The 19,679-nt window shown below is 38.8% G+C and overlaps 3 protein-coding genes across 4 annotated transcripts in view; 1 reads left to right on the top strand and 2 right to left on the bottom strand.

Annotated features, from left to right (window-relative positions):
- LOC112451394 (titin) overlaps window positions 1–19,679 on the bottom strand; it is a gene marked incomplete at its 3' end in the record, with an annotated part of 470,585 nt that overhangs the window by 366,463 nt on the left and 84,443 nt on the right. The window lies entirely within an intron of this gene.
- Window positions 743–3,777, bottom strand: LOC108250826 (calpain-15-like). The gene is made up of 6 exons (XM_037976145.1): window positions 3,720–3,777; window positions 3,061–3,184; window positions 2,618–2,838; window positions 1,981–2,126; window positions 953–1,131; window positions 743–850 (listed from the first exon to the last, which is right to left on the bottom strand). Exons 1-6 carry the CDS (start codon window positions 3,775–3,777, stop codon window positions 760–762), a joined length of 819 nt encoding a protein of 272 aa, XP_037832073.1. The 3' UTR covers window positions 743–759.
- arhgap15 (Rho GTPase activating protein 15) overlaps window positions 6,739–19,679 on the top strand; it is a 21,392-nt gene continuing 8,451 nt past the window's right edge. Inside the window, exons 1-8 of one of the 2 annotated variants that reach the window (XM_017440881.3) lie at window positions 6,739–6,839; window positions 12,392–12,566; window positions 12,638–12,709; window positions 15,165–15,305; window positions 16,066–16,155; window positions 16,276–16,374; window positions 16,475–16,610; window positions 18,714–18,848. In XM_017440881.3, the coding sequence (XP_017296370.1) occupies window positions 6,826–6,839; window positions 12,392–12,566; window positions 12,638–12,709; window positions 15,165–15,305; window positions 16,066–16,155; window positions 16,276–16,374; window positions 16,475–16,610; window positions 18,714–18,848 (862 nt within the window). In that variant the 5' untranslated portion in view covers window positions 6,739–6,825. The remainder of the gene's footprint in view (window positions 6,840–12,391; window positions 12,567–12,637; window positions 12,710–15,164; window positions 15,306–16,065; window positions 16,156–16,275; window positions 16,375–16,474; window positions 16,611–18,713; window positions 18,849–19,679) is intronic. The other variant, XM_017440883.3, reaches the window with a different exon arrangement.

Genomic DNA, 19,679 nt, shown 5'->3' with positions numbered 1-19,679 from the left:
GGAGGTTTAAAGTGCATTGTGTTGAATTAAAAGATCTCGTCTACATGTTTTTGAGCCATTTCTCAAAGGCAGAGATGCTCCAAAAAAACAGCTTATCTTGTCACATTTTTAGAGGCTGGGTGAAGATTAACTTAAATATTTGCTTTATGTTCATTTTTTGATATGTGGGTATAAATTTAAACTGCAGGTTCCTGACATACAACAAGCTGGTATGATGAGAAAACTCAGAGTATTTCGTTTTGATGCAAAGAATTTATTAAATGTGTCTTATTTTTACATAACTTGGTATGTCCCAAAAACTCTATGTATGGTGGCAGCTGACACATTACTGTTATTCCTAATCTGAAGGAAACTGAGTGTGAATCCTTTATGAATTTTAGAATTATTTTTGTTTTTCAGCTGTTGGGAAACAGATATTAATGCACGTTGTCATAAATCTGTCATTTTGAAATTCTTCAGAAGATGTTTAGCAATTTGTTTTTCCTGCTGAGATTTAAATTGGGGTTTATTATGTTTCTTCATTGAGCAGCTCTGGCTCTAAGAAATGTCTGCTCATTAAACATGTTTCTGGAAAAAGACAAGAATCTAAAGAAATATTAACCCTGTTTTCTATCAGAGCAACAGTCCAAGCAGTTTCCTGTTCTTTTCAGTGGTTCTACACCAGTCCGGTCTGCAGTCACAGTGGTCTCGGCTGATGCAGACCTGCGGTCTTTGGACTCAGAGCCGGACTGTGCAATGCCTTCGAGGGACTCCAGTTCCCTAAAGATGCCTGAGCAGCCTTTGAGCCAGTCTGTGGGTGATGGAGAACCCAGCATTTCCCTCCAGCTGAGACAGAACCACCAGCACCTGTCTGAGATTCAAGAAATGTTTCAAATAAGAGTTTGCCTCATTAAAAGCAGCTTAAACAAGTTAAATCATTATGGCAGGGGGACAAGGACAGGGTTTGAGGAACCTGTGCAGAGGAGGGATGCTGTCAACAGTTTTTAGACTGCTGCGTGTCGATACCACGTTGAAGCTGTCGCTGCAGTCACAAGACACATGCAGGTGGTGTCTTGGGTGGCGGTTTTCGACCATCACAATAAGCCCCGCCCATCCATGTGTCAGGTAGTAACATGTCATCCCCTCCCGACCCTGACAGAACAGAGTTCAAGTTTTTTATGTAGTCACAATTAAAGCATCTATTACAAGCTAAAAACTGCTCTGAAACTTTACTAACAAAAGGAACACATGTTCATACTTTATGAATACATAAGATTTTGGTTTAAACAGTTTTAAAATATTGAACATTTAAATAAATCTAAACTGTAAAAGAATTCTACAAGTAAAACAATGGATGTTTTGCAGAATGAGTGGTAAAAAACTAGTCCTGTTTGGAGCTCGACAGCTCAGACAGGCTTCATCAGAAACTTAATTTAACGATGAAACTCAGCTGACATTTTGATATCTTTACCTGCTTTTGCACAAAGTTTACATTGGATGATTTCTGGAGATTTTACCACAGAATGTTTAACTTAGAGTGTGGTAATGTGACACATTCTAGATTTTGACTTCGTAAAAACAGGATTTTTTTTTAATTCAAACTACTTTCATGTCTATAGTTTTTCCTTCACACGTACAGTTTCTCCATTCAAATGCAGGAATTTTTGTCTTCTTTCACCCAGTGTGACTCTCTCCTATAGGTCTGATGGTTTTCTTTCATATCCAGTTAAAATGCAGAGTTTATTATCAGTTTATTTATATAGCACCAATTCACAACAGGTAATGGGCATTACTATGATTTTGTTGTAAAGTGGACAGAGAAAACACTATGTATAAATGAAGGAAAATATATCTGTTCTATATATTATTCCTTGTTATTTCTCAGGACTTATTTCAAACAAAAATGACCTATAAAAACATTTTATAAAATGAACAAGAAAATTCTAAAGACTTATGGAAAGTATTGTATTTTTACAAACTGCTGAGTGAATGCATCATCACCTCATGGCGCTCTCCTTTGCTCTCTGCCAGTTGGATGATGGCGTCAGCAATAGTGGTGTTAGAGGCCGTTACCTGCTCCACCATCACCTGTCTGGAACTGTAGACCGCCAGGATGTTACCAGGCACTTCAGGTCGGCCAGAAATCACTGAAAACACATCAGGACTCATTACTGATGAAAACTTTAAAAGGTTACAATAAATTGTCTTGATGCATGCTCAATAATCCAGGTAGATATCTCTAACAAGGTTGAGTCAGGTCCTGAGGACAGGTTCTTCTTTGTTGAAATGTTTCGTCTTTTATCCAAGACATTTCTTCAGTCTGAGGAACTGCAAGCAAACTCAGCCTTATAAGCAGCACCAGAGTAAATCAACCAGTTGGGTGTGAAACCCAAAACTAGTTGTTCACCTGCAGAAGAGGACCATCAGTCTAACGACCGATCGTTAGGGCCTTAATGGCCACTCGCTATTCACAGAGGGCTGAGTAATACCAGCAACCCATCCAGAGGACTTGACACAACCTTGTTAGAGATGCAATAAATTCTGCTTGAATTGAGGAAAATGAGTCTGGAAACTGTTTGTTGAATATAATATTTGTTTTAAAATCACTTTCATCCTGTCAAAGTGAAGATGTTCTTACCTACACCCTCATGGACAGAGCTGTTCCAGTGGTTAAAGGCGCAGCTCAGCACTACATATTCACCTGGTTCTAGCATGACATCACAGCCCACAAACCTCCTGACCGAGCGCCGGCTGTGGGCCAGAAGTCGACCCAGAGTCAAAGTGCCAGAGCTGTCGTAGACGACCCGAAACAACAGCACACACAGGTCCAAAAGGTGGCTCTCTGCGGTGTCCCAGCGCCTGGAAGTAAAAAGTGAGATCCAATATGAAAGCAGATAGTCTAAAATGGTTCAGGGATGGTATGTTTAAAGAGTTTGATCTGAGTAGTAAAACAGAGAAACAGATTCAGCATCAGTTAGTCAACAGTTTTGATAAAAAACAAATGTTCAGATTCTGTTCATCTGCTTCATGAGTGGAAGGTTAAACAATGTACCTTAAAGAGTTGGACTTAATGAGTCTTACCTGCTGCCCTGCTGGAACAGAGCAATTTCCACAGCTGTTCTCTCCAGAACCGTCACTGACACCACTGTCACTGGGATGTTGGATCTTCGGGGGAAAACTCCTGGAATGCGAACCTCCTGCCAGTCTGAGTGAATTTTACAAATATCCACAGAGTCATAAAACCTACCAGGAACAAAACACTGAGTCAAATGTTTGATTACTACATAGAATCCGAGTTTGATAATTTGATCTACCTGATAAAATCCAAGAACTCCATCCAGAACAGGCCGTCTGTTGGGATTGGTGCAGTTCATCAGTTCTCCCTTTAGATGGTGCCATGGAGCTTTGCTGGGATGGGCGCTCATCAGCAGGTGTGTTTTCTACACACCTGCGATGCATTCCACGCTCGTTTGAAGGCGCTTAAGAGGAGACGTCTGGCAGAACTCCGATGCCAGAGCGTTTTATTTTTGTGGTAACTTAGTCCTTCGCAAACTCACAATCGTGTTACTCAAAGACCTCTGTATTTGACTACCTGTTGTTGCTCTTCACTGTAGATTTTTCTTTGCTGGAAAGTGAACTTGGCTCTCCCTTCATGGCTACTGTTTTCAACCTGCAAAACCCAGGAGCATTCAGTGAGCTGGCAGCCTTCGTCACCTCATCCTCTGCAAGCTCTGTCGAACCTGTCCCGCTCTCCTCCATGCAACCCAGTATCAAGGTTTCCAGGGCATATTCCACCATCACTCTGTGAACATATCACCCTCTGGAACTAAACTGATTCCCATCCGACTGCATTGCCCGGTTCCGCTCTCCCCTCCAGCGTGTTCCATCCTCCTTTCAAAAGTAAGCATCTCAATTACTTAGCAGAAACATTTGCTGTCCTCACCATCTTTTCCATGTCTTGTCTCCAGAACGCCAGTTTTCCTGTGGTCCCCTCCCTGGCCTCTTCTTTAGACTTCCCTGCTGACTGTTGTAGCTCTGCGGTTTTCTCACAATAAAATCCTTAAATCACTTCTGCGTTTTTTGAAGTGCTTTCCTGCATGTGTGTCAAGAGACTTTCTCAGACCGTGACACCGTCCTCGGCTCGCTGGGCGCACAGCTCCCTCTTTAAGGTCAAAGGCCATTTGGGCCAGTCGTCCCCCCAGGCTCCAGTCCAGGAAAACCGGCCCCATGGGTTCCTCAGCTGCACCGGTCTGAAACAGCGGTTCAGCTCTGAACTATAACACAAATGTTTATACATTTGATATAATCTTTAAAAACAGCAAAACCTTCTATTTTAAGTGCTGCCACTTTTGTAGTTTTACAGTAAGAAAGTTTATGAACAAAGCTGCTGGTAAAAAAAATTCTCCTTTTAATTGTAAAAAATTAGAATAAATGGAAAGAAAATAACAAATATCTAGAAGCACTCAGAGAGCATAAACCTCCACCAAGGTCAAAGCGTGATTTAAAAAAAAGTAGTTTGATCCGGTTCATAATCTGGACAAGCATCAGAATTTAATCCATTGTTTTTTGTGACAATCCCAACATTTCCTGAACATTTCATCCATTTCATCTGTGACCTTGACTCTTGACCTTGAACTTTGACTGAATCACCACCAAAATCTAATCACTTGTTCCTTGTACCATGTTTGACGTGTCCTGAAAATTTCCTGAGAACCTGTTCATAAATTTTTGAGTAATCTTGTCCACAGACAGACAGGCTACAGAGAACAGAACCTCCTTGGCGGAGGTAATAACTTTATCATCATCATCTTTATTTAAAAAAGCGCTTAAACACCAGCTGCAGCTGAAACAAAGTGCTGAACAACAGTAAGAATTAAAAGAATGCATAAAATAAAGTGACAAAACTAAGTGCACAATAATAGATTAAAAGCCAATATAAAACCCAATAAAATGACACTAAACAGAGAAAAACAGATCCAATTCAATTAACTCAAATAAAATCAAGTCTAAATTTGTTTAGACCTTTTCAAAAAAAAAATCTAATTCTTCTAGTTTTGTCTGAGAAAAAGTACACAATTTTTTTAAGACAAGACAAATTATATCTATCCATCTATCTATTTATATCTATATCTATATAGATATAAATATAAACAGTGCTCACTGTAAAGACAGACACAAAAAAAAAAACAATTAAATGCTTTTTTTTAATTAACTTTACTCAAAAAAAAAGAAAACTTGGTCAACAAATTATGAAATTATGGCTCCACTAAAAAATTTAAAAAGAACTAAGAAAAAAAGATGTGTCAACATTTCTTAAAAATGACAAATAACTGAAAATAACACCAGAGTAAAACATTTATTGTTACTTCCTGTTATTTACAGGGATCTCAGCAAATCACTTCCTCCCGAATCATCTCATGCTTGGAACTCCACTCTCTAGTTAGGAACTGAGAAAGCTCCCCTGATGGGATACAAAACATGTTCAACCAGGCCACCCGGAGGTATTTCACCAGTACTCTGTCTGGAATCTGACACCCAGTCAAAAAGAAATGCCCACTCTGTGGATTCAGCAGGGCCCTCCTCCCCAGCCACTGCTCCATCCAGGAAAACTCCCGGCAGGTCAGATAGATCTGTGCCATCCCAAAGGCCATGTTTGTTTTGTTCTGCCTGACATTCATAACAACTCCCAGGGACTCCGGTTGCACTTGTCCCCTGGCATCCTCCACCTCGGAGAGTTTCAGCCCGTCCCTCAGGAGGTCAGAGACCGGGACATGTCCCACACTTTACCTGGACATCAGCAGCACAAAGCTGGACAAGTGACCCAGCTTTCAGCCCCTCCCTCTGGAGGTCTGAGACCGGGACATGTCCCACACTTTACCTGGACATCAGCAGCACAAAGCTGGACAAGTGGCCCAGCTTTCAGCCCCTCCCTCTGGAGGTCAGAGACCGGGACATGTCCCACACTTTACCTGGACATCAGCAGCACAAAGCTGGACAAGTGGCCCAGCTTTCAGCCCCTCCCTCTGGAGGTCTGAGACCGGGACATGTCCCACACTTTACCTGGACATCAGCACCACAAAGCTGGACAAGTGGCCCAGCTTTCAGCCCCTCCCTCTGGAGGTCTGAGACCGGGACATGTCCCACACTTTACCTGGACATCAGCAGCACAAAGCTGGACATTGAGTGTCTGTAGCTCTGCCCACTGACTGATTACAAGATTGTAGAGACCTGTGATACAAATTAGTGGACACACCTTGATTTAACATGTCCCTTTGGTCACATTATATTTAGGGGTACTATCATTTCTGTGCAGGCCTGTTTCATGAGTTACTGTGTTTTTTAAATTCTGTTGAAGCATGGTTGGAAAGCAATGTCTGCCTTTCATTAGTTCATTTTCATAGAATTTTTATTTATTATTACTTTTGTCAGATTATAGTTATTTTTTGTGACCATTGTGGCTTTTTCTTTCATTAAACAAGGGGTACCAACAATTCTGGCCTTGTCTGTATGTACTGATCTATTGAGTTGTTTAAAATACATTTTTGGGTAAATTGTTCACAAGACTTTAAACTGTTCATTTTTTAAAAAAATCTATTTTGTAAATTGAGGAAAGTTGTATTGGTCTGCTGGTGGTTGTAAATTAACACCAACAAAAGTAGGAAACAGCTTAAGTCTCGTCTCAGGGGAATGAGGTTAGATGTCGTTTCTTTTTCAGGAAATGAGGAGGTTGCAGCAGTTCTAGTTTGAAACACGGGTGGTTTAAAGAAACCACGTGATAAATCATACTTCCTCTAAGAGTTAGGCTTCAGCTATCTGTCTCTTCATTTACATTTGAGACTTACAAGGATGGCGGGTACGAGGTAAGACCTATAAATTTCTAAAGTTACAGATTTTTAGGTTTTGGTATTTTTAAAATTCTGTTTGATTTGTGTGTCTCCCATCTCTGTATGGCAAATTAAGCAATTTTACACTCAGTTTGAGATTAATGACATACATACATGTTTATCATTTCCTCATAGATTTAAACAAAATGCTATTGTATTGCTAAAGAATGTCATAAGTGAGCATTGAAATCGGTTCATTATTTAATAAAAAATGTTATTCAACAATTGTAAAATTGTTAACATTCTGCTGTGTTTAAGTAAACATGTCAAATTAAAACCTCATGCATGACTGAAGTCCTAGCTTCCGTTGTTTGGAGGGTTTCAGTTTGTTTCCGGTTAATGACGGCTCATTTTTTAATGTTAGTTCAGCGGGGTATTTGGCTTTCAACATTAGACATTTAATGTATGTATTGTCCAAAAAAAGAACATTTAAGCTACTTATTGTGGAAGAAAAGAAGACTTGAATTTTGAAGTAAATGTATTTGTGTCATTAGTTCACAACTGAAGTAACATTTAGGCAATTACTATTTTAACAATTACTCCACACTGAACAGAATTCATCTTAAATAAACCCAATCCATTGTTTTTTTCCAGTGTAGAAAAAAGATAACTCCATCACAAACATCAGCAACCGCACCATGAATTCAGAGCAGCTAATTTAGAAAACTATTCATTCTTTAAAAACTAACTTGCAGCTTCACTCCGCAGTTTAACCTGGTCCAGCTGTTTGCTCTAAAAAATGTCTATTCACGAGGAAGCTACTTTTCACTTTTATTTGATGATAAACAATTAAAAAGTTTAAATATAAAGTAGAATGGGTAAACAGGTTAGGAGCATAGAGTTAAAAACAGAGATGTGTGTTAATGAGAAGACATGCTGTCTTTGAAATGATGTAGGTCTTCAGATCTACACTAGATCTTCCTAAAACTCAATTCCCTGGTGTAAAATCCTGTCAGCTCCATGAAATGAACCCAATGAAAGCAGAATGAGGCAGAGGAGAGCCAGATGTCTGCAGGAAGCTGAAGTTAGGAGAATGTGGATTGGACAGACAATACTTGTGTCAAAGTAAAACATGCTTGAGAATTAAAAACAACACAATATTATGTTGTAGGATCCAGATTAGAAGGAGCTGAAGCTTCAGGGAAATCAGAATATGTGCACTTTAATTCTAAATTATCCAAATTATTGCTTAGACATGCAACAACAGTTAATCACAAATTTGGTGATTAAGACAGACACATTATACATTTCTGGTACAAAAAGCAAAGCCAGAGAGTCTCAGTGTGAACATAGATTTACCATGTGTCAATACGTTCTAAAGAAAGAATTTACTAAATGTCTCTCAAAATTGTATACTGTAGGGTTACTTATCTATGGAAGGATACTGCAGATGATTTTTTTGTGTTTATTGGTACAGTTATGACACGTCTGTTATAACGCACCCATGACTCAGGCGTGCTGCTCCAACAAGATGACTGATTCCTGTCTTGATAATGGCTGTGATTGCCCGTTGAGCCACACGATAACGTGACGAGTGCTCCCTCTCTGTTTAAACTCTATGGCTAGGAGATACAGGTGAATGATGAATAATGAGAACCAGTTAGCAACATGTTAATTTTAGTTAAATATACTATCCATCCATTTTCTTTATACCACACTTAATAAACATAGCTTTATGACCAAATCGGGCTTTAGCCATGTTCAATCTATTGGATTTGTGAATATTATTTCATAAACATGTTTTTATGAATGTTAATTAAAGAAATTACTCCTTTTGAATACAAACATGTCATTATGATTTTGAAAAACAAAGGGAGTTTTCATAGTCAGTGTATTTTATGATGTTTAATTTATTTATTTATATTGCATAATTGTCATTTGTATGTAACTTAAATATGTTAGAATAACAAATTACCATTACATAAACTTCACTGGTGTCTATTACATCAAAATTAGAAAATCTAAGTTAATGGAAATTTATCACGTAATTAAGAAATGCACAAATCCTAAGAACTGGGCCTAAGTTTTTTCCTGAGTACACCCCCCACATAACCCTCTGCTTCCCCCTGGGAGTTGCTACAGGAGCGTGAAATCTCTGACCATAAGAATGACAAATCAGTTTTTCCATAAGATGCCTAAATATCTCTAGCTAATACCCAAATCCATGTTTTCCTTAATGACTTTATCTCACTGACTGTCGAGAGATGTCATCACTGTGCACTTTGTATATATTGAAACTTGTTTGTTTTAGTTTTGTTTGGTGTTGTGTTTTAGGGTGTTGAATTGTTGATCGCGAAGAAGAATCGAGCCAAGTAAGAATTTAATTTCAGAAAGGAGTGGGAAATCTCCAGCCCCTGGGTTTGATATGTCCCTCAGAACCCTTTGTTCAGCCTGCCATGCATTAGATTTTTGCAAAATAAATGTTTCAAAACTGAAAACATTTTAGATGGCATTCTTGCATTCTTTTTAGCTGTAAGGTCTCTGTTTTAAGTTTCGTTAAATTTCTGTATAGAAAGTTTTTTATTTGCAGAATAACTGCATAACCTTCCTCATCTTGTCTCCAGTTGGAAATAAAAACAATGAAAGAGTAAAGTTAAGGTTAACATGTAACCAGGGCAACTGTGGATCGGTGGTTAGAGCAGTCATTATACAATAACAAAGTTGGAGGTTCAATTCCTGGCAGCAGTCACGTCTAAGTGGGAAAGACAATGAATATCTCATTGCCTCCGATGTCCCCCATCGGTGCATGAATGGAGTTTAAAGCACTGATTTAGTTCACAAGATTGTTACTAGGATGACAGACTTGGAGTTTCCTGTACCTCTTTTTCTGTAATAAAAAACAGTTTCTCTAAACTTATGGTCAACTAACTTAAAGTTTTGACTAAACCCACTTTCTGAAACACCCCTTCAGTGCATCACACTTTCTGCTGGAGATCAAATCTATTTGTTGCAAACCTGAGAAGGATTAAGTACTGTATGTATCACTAATTTGAGAGATTGGATTAGAGGGAGGGAGGGAGGGCCAAATGGATGAACGGGCGGTCAGGCAAATCAAGAGAACACACACTCCAAACTGGTGAGGTGACATCAGTTTTGGTACAAAAGATGCACAATCCTAATAAATAGTGCAGATAGTACCCTGTTTTGTATACTAAACACAAGCATGCACATTACACCACCATATTTTGTGAGATGTGTTAATGCTCAGAGTATATGTTGAGAATGACTCTCAACTACTGACACATAAACTTAAACTCATCTATATTTTTTTTGTCCTGTTGTGGCATTTCAGGCATACCATATAGAGAAGATGGCTGCCTACATGTGCCAGAACAGATTTTCTCTACAATAGGGGTATCTGAAGATGAAAATCCCAATTGCATGAATTATTTCATTGAATCAAGACTGAATCTGAATCTAGCATTAGAGAAGGCAGGCCACGTTGTGGTAATAGCAACCTGTTTGTCTGACCTTCAACTATCAGGACTGTTTGTGAATCAGTGTGCAGAGATGTGTGTGTGTGTGTGTGTGTGTGTGTGTGTGTAGGGGGGTGGGGGTGGGGGAAAGGGTATGTGTAGTGGAGATGCAGAGAGGCTGACTGCATATATATGTATGTGTGTGTGTATATATATATATATATATATATATATATATATATATGAAAATACATAAAAAATGCAAAAAGTAAAAAATAATAAAATAAAAATAAATAATAAAAATTACAATATATTTAGAAACATATATATTCAAACATATACATACACACACACACACACACACATACATACATGCATACAACCATCAAACCAAATTCCAGCATTATCTGTAAAATTGTCTGTTACAGCCATTTTTTGAGTTTTGTAAGGTCAGTTGACTGTGGTGGCCATCTTAAATTGGATTGACTCAAAAATTTAATAAGGTGTACATGTACACCCAGTGACTGCTTCCTGAAAGGTTCGTTATAGTAAATGGATTATACTTATATAGCACATTTCTAGCCAACTAAGCTACTCATCGTGCTTTACAGCATAATGTGCCCTCATTTACCCATCCAGACATATCTATACAGCACTTTACTACATCTCTACAAAACTAATCTGAATAAATCCTTCTATAGAGTCTAATCAGTACTTTAAACTCCATTTATACACCAAAGGAGCCCATTGGAGGCAATGAGGGATTCAGTGTCTTGCTCAGGAACACTTTGACACGTGACTCCAGCAAGGAATTGAACCTCCAACTCTTTCACTGGAGGATGACTGCTCTAACCACCGATCCACAGCTGACCCATGTTAAATATAAGCCCAGGACTCCAAAATAGCAATTAATCAGTCAGTGTTGTAAACCTCACAGATAAAGATATGTAAAACAATTATCAAATATCCAGCAGTACACAACAAGCATGAGCAGAGTTAGAGACAAAAAACAAAACCAACCTTGGATCACAAGTTTAGGCTAGACCCTCATGTTTTATAAAAAACACAATGAACCCAGGCTAGACGATAAAACGTCATCACTGGGGAGGGAATGTACAACAAAGGGAGAAATGATTGATTCATTCAAGTGTGCACGAAAGAAACTAAGTAAAAATGATTTTCAAATTAAAATAAGTAAATAGCAATAAAGTTTGTTGAACACTATCCCAAGGTAAGTAATAAAAATTCTAACAACAATTTCTTTAAATGTAGAAAGCACTAGCAACAACATTGTCAATTCTGTATGGCTTATCTTCAGTACAAACATGGGATTTCAACATTATTTCCTAAAACCATATTTAAAAAGAAAATGACAACAAATGAATCTGTAACATTAGCTTTGGGGTTTAGCACGTACCTGAGTTATTTACAGTAGAGACATTCATAAAACCAGTAATTCTAGCACTCATGAAGTTATACTCTAACATTACTTAACAAAACTTTTATTTTTTAAAAATGTTACTTATACCAGAATGAAAGTGGCCTGAGCAGATTCTGAACGTCTTTGAAGGCTGAGCCTTGCAGTTGATGTTTTCCAGCCAGACTCGCCGACATTCCGCACTTAACTCCTCTGTCTGAGGTCCTTCATGTTTCCTGATTTTCAGAATGTTCTAAAAACTATGCTTTGCCGAACCGTCTGCACGGTTAGTACATCCATTAACCCAACATGAAGCAACCATTGTGACTACAATCAGTGACTGAAGACAGTGTCTCCTCTGCTGCAGCTGAAGCGCTTGCCTATAGCAATGGTGACAAAACGGGGAGTGTCCAGGAAGTGTAACGTCACATGGGAACTAGGTGTAACTTTCAGCTTGTCACAGAATGCAGACACATGATTGTGTCAATAATTTACTTCATACCAAACAGTGCAGATAAATTTTTAATGTGAAAGTTTTAAACTATCAGAAACAGAATGACTATAAACAGGTGGAGTCAGGCTCATTTATTGCCAAACGTTTCCTTACCAGGTGTTTGACTGATTCAGGACAACACTCAGGTATCAGAACTGAAGCCATTCTTGAACAAGTCTTTCCAACAATTATTTCTCCTCAGGATTACAAACCTCCAGAACGCTGTTAAACAAGTGCAGCTAAGTCAACTTCCTCAGCACGGCGCAGGAACCCAAGGAGCTGTTCAGATGAGAATAAAGAACCCTCAGAGTTCTGGAGACCGCCTGAGTCAGTCAAAGTCCATGGTGCTGCAGGACTCGGATCTTCCTCAAAAACCTGTATGTAGATCCAACAGAACCAATGTTGCTTAGAGTCCTACTTCAGTTTTTAATAATATTTTCTTCTTCAGCTTTCTCGCCATCGCAGAAATCAGTCTCAACATGGTGTGGTTGTTACAGGAGCTGCTGCCCTTCAACCAATGGTATGTTAAAAACTATTTATAATCTTACTCCTCACATTTTAGGACAGTTGGAGCCATTATACAGGTTTCAAAGGGCTTCTAAATCAAACCCTTTTCTGTTTTACTCAGCTCTTAGAGTTTTTAAGTCTGCCACCAAAGGCAGGCAATAACGTTTCTGCTTGTGTCTGTTAGCAAAGAAATTTCATGAACCACGCAACAGATTTTAATGAAACTTTCAGAAAAGAATAATTGGATGTACATCTGCAGCTGATTACATTTTAGAGCCAACTCAAACCAAGATGGCTCCCACTTCCAACTGAACTTGAGAAAAACAAAAATGGCTATACCTCAGTCAGTTTTACTGAAAATGAGCTACATTTTTGTGTGGTAGCAATTGAGAGTCAACCCCAACACATTTTCTGAGCACTAATACATAGTATGAAATATTGCAATATTGCATAAAATTGCACATCACCTTATTTTCAGGGTTTGACCAAAATGGCTATAAATACATCATTTTGCATTATAAGATGATCTTATTTTGAAACTTTGCTATGAAAGATGGCTTTTAACTTCTTCATAATTTTTTATGTTATCAAATTAGGAATATAAAGACCTGATAATGTGGCTCTTCTGTGTTCTGCCATCATTTCTGTAGCTGCCGTTTTGTTTCTTCTAAATAGATGCCTGAACTTTCCTCACTGTACTGGACTGTATATATAATGCCACTGAGCTTGTGTTAAGGTGTTTTATACTTGGTCAAGCCACAGCAGTTTATCTACATTTCTAAGACAAGGGACAGTCTTTTGAGGAAGGTAATGTGCACATTTTAATCAAGGAAAATGGGTGGTCTGAAAGAGGATTGAAAGAATCCCTGTACGTTAAAGAAGAAAAAGCAAGAGGTGGCCAAACGTTCTATCTTTCTAACACCTGTAGTTCAGCCTTGACTTGTCACTCCAGGTAGTTTCACAATCATTCATTGTGAAACGTGACCAAAACAGCTTGCATGTTGGCCTTGTTAGGAAACATAAGATAGAGGGGTGGGTCAGCCATTTATGTGGCCCTAACACCCCTATTGTTCTGATTGTTAGACAATGATTTATAAGCCTGGAACTCCCAACAAATGATCAGAACTGAAGAAACCTTTTGGATGAGAGGTGAAATATCTTCAATATTAAAGAGAAGTGCAGTTGCCTTCTATTGAACCACTTATGATTGTCTCATCCTGCATGTCAGAATCGACACCAACTTTATTTGGCTTGCACATTACTTACAAATTTTGGTTAAATTTAATAAAGGTATCTGCACTAGACGTGTCCATCACTAATAACAAATATAAAAAGCTGAAAGAGTAATATAAGACTAAAGTCTGGTTTAAAAGTCTGTCTTATATGGCACAAAATTAATCATAAGGTTAAGCTTAAAAAATGCAGCAATTTGCAGCAGTAAATACCTTTTAGGGTGCCTATCAATATCTGGCTATTTTTTGTTTTTGTCAAACGAAAGTCACAGCATTAGCATTGAGCACCAAATAACACAAATCAAAAAACCAACAGTACACAATTCAGTTCAGCTTAGTTCAAGTGTATCAATTCAAAATTCAATTTGGTTTTCAGCTCTATTTTAGAACATCCCATCAACATGTAACATAATTCAGTCTGATTATCTCACTCAGTTCAAACAGTTTGATGCAACAAACAAAAAAGGACTTCCTGCTCCTAGATTAAGCTCAGATCCTCCAACACAGCCGTGCAGTGAAAACTCTCCAGTAAAGCTTCTTTAATTATTGATTATTGGTAGAAGGATGTTAGAGATGCAGTTGCCAGGAAAAAGACAAAGAGGAGATATATGAATGCAGTTAGAGAGGACATGGACGTAGTTGGAGTGAGGACAGAGGATACAGAAGATAGTTAGATGGAGGAGGATGATTCACTGTGAAGACCCCTGAAAATGGAACAGCGGAAAGAAACAGATGAAAGCTTCTTTGACTGTGTCTTAATTATCCCACGTGCTGATAACAAAAAGCAGAGTACTTACAGAAGATCTCAGTTACTCAGAAGTTTCCAGTAATGGTTCCAACACTGTAAACAGTAGCAGTAAGCTCAGATCATTTTTCCACTCCTAGTTAGTTTCGATAATCACAGATTAAATACAATTTCACCATTTTCACAAGCCAGCCCACAAACTCTCCATCTCACCAGCCAGCTTACCATCACTAAAGTCCTTTTTTATAAATTAGTTCCTGTTTTAACTGGCTTGTTGTGGGTGTCTCTTTGGTTACTTCCAGAAGTAATGATGGCATCACTCCAAGTTTTGCCAGAATGGTTGTTTTCTTAATTTTGGCTTTAAATTTTAAACATTATTTAATTAACAGGATAAAGCTGTCTTTGTTAAATCCTACACACTCACAGTAAAAACATTCATTTATTAATCCATCCATCCATCTCAAGATCACTGACACTCTGTTTGTTTCCAGGTGGACCTGAAAAGTGAACATCTGAATGTGGCTAAAATTTCAGAAAATGGTAAAAAGCAAAGGAAAAACTGGTCTTCAATGTGGACTGTACTGACATCAGATGAACTGCTGCTTTATAAAGACAAACAAGAAACTAATGTGGTATGGAACTAAAGCACTTAATTCTTTCTGGGTTTTTTTTTTTCATTTTAGTTTTCAATTTAGTTTTAATGTGGAGCAGAGAAACTTGCAGGGCACAAACTACCAGAACAGACACAAAGTTCAAGTCAGTTCAATTTAGCTGGTTTATTTACATCATCATCTCAGTACACATTAAAGCGAGTTAATAAGGTCTAATCCTATTGTATATGGTCCAATTCAACCCCATTTATTTTAATATATTCTAAGTTAGTGAAGGGTACTCTAAGCCTATAGCAGCATAACTAAGGAATAGCTCAGGAAACCCAAGTCAACCCTAACTATAGGATTTATCAAAAAGGAAAGTCTTCAGCGTTGTCTTAAAGGTAGACAGGGTGTCAGCCTCATGGACAGAAACTGGAAGTTGGTTCCATAAAACAGGAGCCTGAGAACTGAAAGCCCTGCCTCCTGTTCTACTTTTAGAAACTCTAGGAACCACAAGGAAACCTGCAGTCTGAGAGCCAAATGCTCTGTTAGTAAAATATAGAACAAAATCTTTAATATAAGATGAAGCTTAGATGGTGAGAGTTTGGTTTGTTAGAAAGAGAAATTTACATAAACTATATATTCTGGACTTTGCAAGGAGCCATAGGGAAAGTATACCTGAATGAATGTGCACAGTGTTGCTATGTTTAGTTTTACATTGTCAATATCTTATTCTTGTGGGAGTAGGACATACAAGACATATAAACCCTGACCTTGTTTTCACTTTCCCTGTATTCAGAAAGCAGGAGGAAAAACAGATGTGGTTCAGCTGTGTGGGGCTGTTATTGATTGGACTACAGAAAAGTCAAGCAAAAAAAATGTCTTCCAGGTAACACTAAACAAGCATTTAGTCTGAAAGCTAAATCTGTTTTATAATCTTTTAAGACTATTCAGCTGTCACAGATAAATGTGTCTAGAAACCTATTCACTACATTTCTATGTATTCTAGATTACAACAAACACAGGAAGTGAGTACCTTATTCAGTCTGACAATTACTCAACAGCCAGCAAATGGTATGATGCCATCAGAAAAACTGTTGACTCATCAGTAAGGACCTACACAAAACACCAAAAATCTGCTGAATTGCACTTATTTTGGGACGACAGGTTGCAGAGTACAGAAAAAATCTTTTGTGTTATGTTTTTAGACTAAAGAAGACCAAAGTTTTGCTCTGCGGAGATCTAACAGCACAGAGTACCTGTCCAGACACACCTCCCTACCAGGATATGGATCAGCCTCCTCCAACACAAAACAGCGAAACCCAGTCCACCGGCGCTCCATCAGTAAGCAGAAGCCAAGGGTTTTTACAAAAAATCTCAAACAACTTTGTGTTGTGTATGTGGAAATATAATTTTGGTTTTAGGCTGTAAACTACACACACTGATAAAAAAATGTCCAGCACTAGTCAGTCACTAGTCTCCTCTCCAGCACCCTGAGATAAATGTTTCCAGAGAGGTGAATGACTGTGATCCACTTTTATCTGGAATAAGCCTCAAAATGATGGAACACCCTTGTCTTTCAAACCAGAGATACTGTTTCTGATCTCCACACAATGTTGCACATGATTAGAGTTAGACCAATACAGCTAACAACATCCAGGACCTCAGGAACTCAAGCAGAATTACATCTACCCCCATAGCATTGCTGTTGCAGAGATCTTGAACTACATCGGTGATCTCAGCTCAAGGGAAAGGTGAGAATCTCTCATAGACTCTCTGACCTCTTGGTTTTTGGAAGCAAAGTACTCCTTCCATTGCCTGACTGTGTCTGCTGCAGCGGAAGTTTTAAGCTTTTTGTCCCCAGTGTAAACAGTATTGGTGAAGCCATGTTTCCCCCACCTTACAGCTGAGGCACATCAATCAGCTTCACCAAACTCCTCCCACACACAACTTTTAGCTTTTGCAACTGAACAAGTTGTGATTTTTTAGCCTGGTGTTAACTCTCAGCTAGCCTAACGCAAAGTTCCACAGGCTAACCCAGCTCTCTAATGCCCCTTTTCCACCGGCTCTAAAGGTCCCGCCTCCACTCTACTCGGCTTGCTTTGCACATGTTTCCAGCGGCATTTTGTTTGAGGCTGGTCCCTAATTTGGAGTAGGGCCAGCGTTTATGTCGTCTGTCCCCCAGCTGAAGGTGCTGTAAAGCCTGAAATCTCCAGCGGATAACAGCTGTCCTACTCCGTGCAACAATCGCAGCATCCAGAGCATTTCTTCCACTGCACAGGAGAATCCCCATAAGTTTAAAAAACAGCAACAACATAGGGCCAATACTGTCCATAGCTCTTCTGTTGTTTCCACAAATGGAGCCAAGTTTCGGTAGCGCCCCCCCCCCCCCTAAAACACAAGGAGGCATTCCTCTGCTACCGACCAAACTGGCCAGTGGAGACACCAAGCCAAGCCGGGTCGAGTAGAGTGGGGCTTCTATAGTAGAGCCAGTGGAAAAAGGGCATAAGTCTTTTAACCTAACAGGCCCTTCACTTCTGGTGTCCACCACCCTATCAATGATAGATACCTTCTGCAGGCGGTTGGTCAACACAAGATGGTCCTATGTACTTTGTTTGAGCTGAGCCTGTCCATCCCTTTGGATAAAAGCCTAGCTTCGAGGTACTCACTGACAAGCCCCTGGTTCTGGTTGAAACCTTGGTATCCAAAGCTTAAATGAGAACTGTAGGTTCAATCACAAACTCTGGATGGTGTAAATGTATTTATCTTTACCTGTTAACTAGAGAGTGTGTGCACCATAGTACATGCCTCTCATGTTTAAGAGAGGAAGTGCTAAAAATACAGACAAAAAAATACCACAAGTTAAACCATGATCTGAAGAAGAAATATAGAACGGACACTTGTACTGAGGAAACATGGTGTGAGGAAATTTGCTTCTAATCTGTATCTACATGATCTAATACTCAGGGAGCACAAACACAAAAATGGTTAAATTCCTGGTGAAAAATTACTAACTTTTGAAAACTGTAGACCCCCAAGTGTTGTGGTGTAGCTGATCCAAAATAGCACAAATATAAGCATGTGTGCGTTTGTCCTGACAGCCTGCAAACACAGATAAACATGTTGAGGCCTTTACTGAATCAGCCCTTCAGCAGACAACGACTAGAATGGTAAATAGATAAAGACTAGAATGCAAAATAGGTCAAAGTAACCCCAGTATAAGACAGAAAAAATTCAATATTATGATGGTCTCCTGCTGATTTTGTGGTAAACTATGAAAATGAGAATCAACCTACTAACCTTCCTGTTGAAAGACCACTCAACCACCTGAACAACAGCAGACTATTTTCAGGTTCAAGTTCATGTTGGTCCATAGTAGGTAGATGTTGATATAAAAAGCTGTTTGAAAATATGTGATAGTTTAAAAAGACTGAAGTATTTTCACAGACATGTTCAGCAGCTCAAAGCTGAAGTACAGTGCCTCAGACAGCGCCGACAAGAACGGCGTGAAGAACAGACTGAAGAAGTTTATCACCAGACGACCATCCATGAAGACGCTTCAAGAGAAAGGACTCATCAAAGGTTTTTTTCTTTTGTAACCATCCTCCAATATCTGTTTATGTAAGAAAGATCCTGTAATTACATTTTGACTATATAACACAAGTGTTTTATGCTTTCAGCCAGTCTGTCAGTAAAATGTTCGTCTTTACACTTTTCCTTCACTTAAGTCATTTCTGAAAAGATTTCAAAAAGATCCCCACTACACTTTAAACTCAGTTTTAATAAAATTTAGACCAGCAGTATCCCTGCAAGTCAAAGAGGTTTAAGACAAACAACTCAGTCAAAAGTTTATACACCCCAGCTTCTTCAGAACAAATGAAATCTAAAGTTTTTAAAGAAGTAGTCAAACAATCACAAGTTGTAGATGGTAAATGTTACATTGAATTGCATTCTGGCTTATTTAAAAATACAAGGGTTGATGGTTAGCACTGTTGACTCACAGCAAGAGAATCCTGGGTTCAAGTCCTGGGTTGGGCTTGGGGTCATTCTGTGTGGCGTTTGTGCGGGTTTTCTCTAGGTACTTCGGTTTCCTCCCACAGTCCAAAAACATGCCTTCAGATCCCAGCCTCCCTTGAAAGAGAGATCTGGAATTTTAATGGTATTTGTTTAGATTTTTAAAATTCCACAAGCCCATCAGTTGGAAATATGAACAAAAATATATAATATAAAAAAAAAAATAAATTCCCTTCTCACCCTCCGCGGGTGGTCTTTGTTTCATCCTCTGAGCTCGGGTCCTCTACCAGAGGCCTGGGAGCTTGAGGGTTCTGCGCAGTATCTTGGCTGTGCCTAGAACTGCACATTTCTGGACTGAGATGTCTGATGTTGTTCCTGGGATCTGTTGTAGCCACTGCT

This window comes from Kryptolebias marmoratus, linkage group LG6 (genome assembly GCF_001649575.2).
Source record: "Kryptolebias marmoratus isolate JLee-2015 linkage group LG6, ASM164957v2, whole genome shotgun sequence".
Lineage (NCBI taxonomy): Eukaryota > Metazoa > Chordata > Actinopteri > Cyprinodontiformes > Rivulidae > Kryptolebias > Kryptolebias marmoratus.
Note: the sequence above shows the minus strand (reverse complement) of the source record. Positions and strands in the feature narration are given on the sequence as shown.

Bases quoted from the DNA above. Each gene is read 5' to 3' on its own strand.
- LOC108250826 (XM_037976145.1), bottom strand. From the start codon at position 3,777: ATGGTGGAATATGCCCTGGAAACCTTGATACTGGGTTGCATGGAGGAG. The intron at 2,839-3,060 runs GTAAGACTCATT...TTTTACTTCCAG, and splicing joins CTGTTCCAGCAGGGCAGCAG to GCGCTGGGACACCGCAGAGA. The intron at 851-952 runs GTTCCTCAAACC...CTTGAATCTCAG, and splicing joins AGCATCCCTCCTCTGCACAG to ACAGGTGCTGGTGGTTCTGT.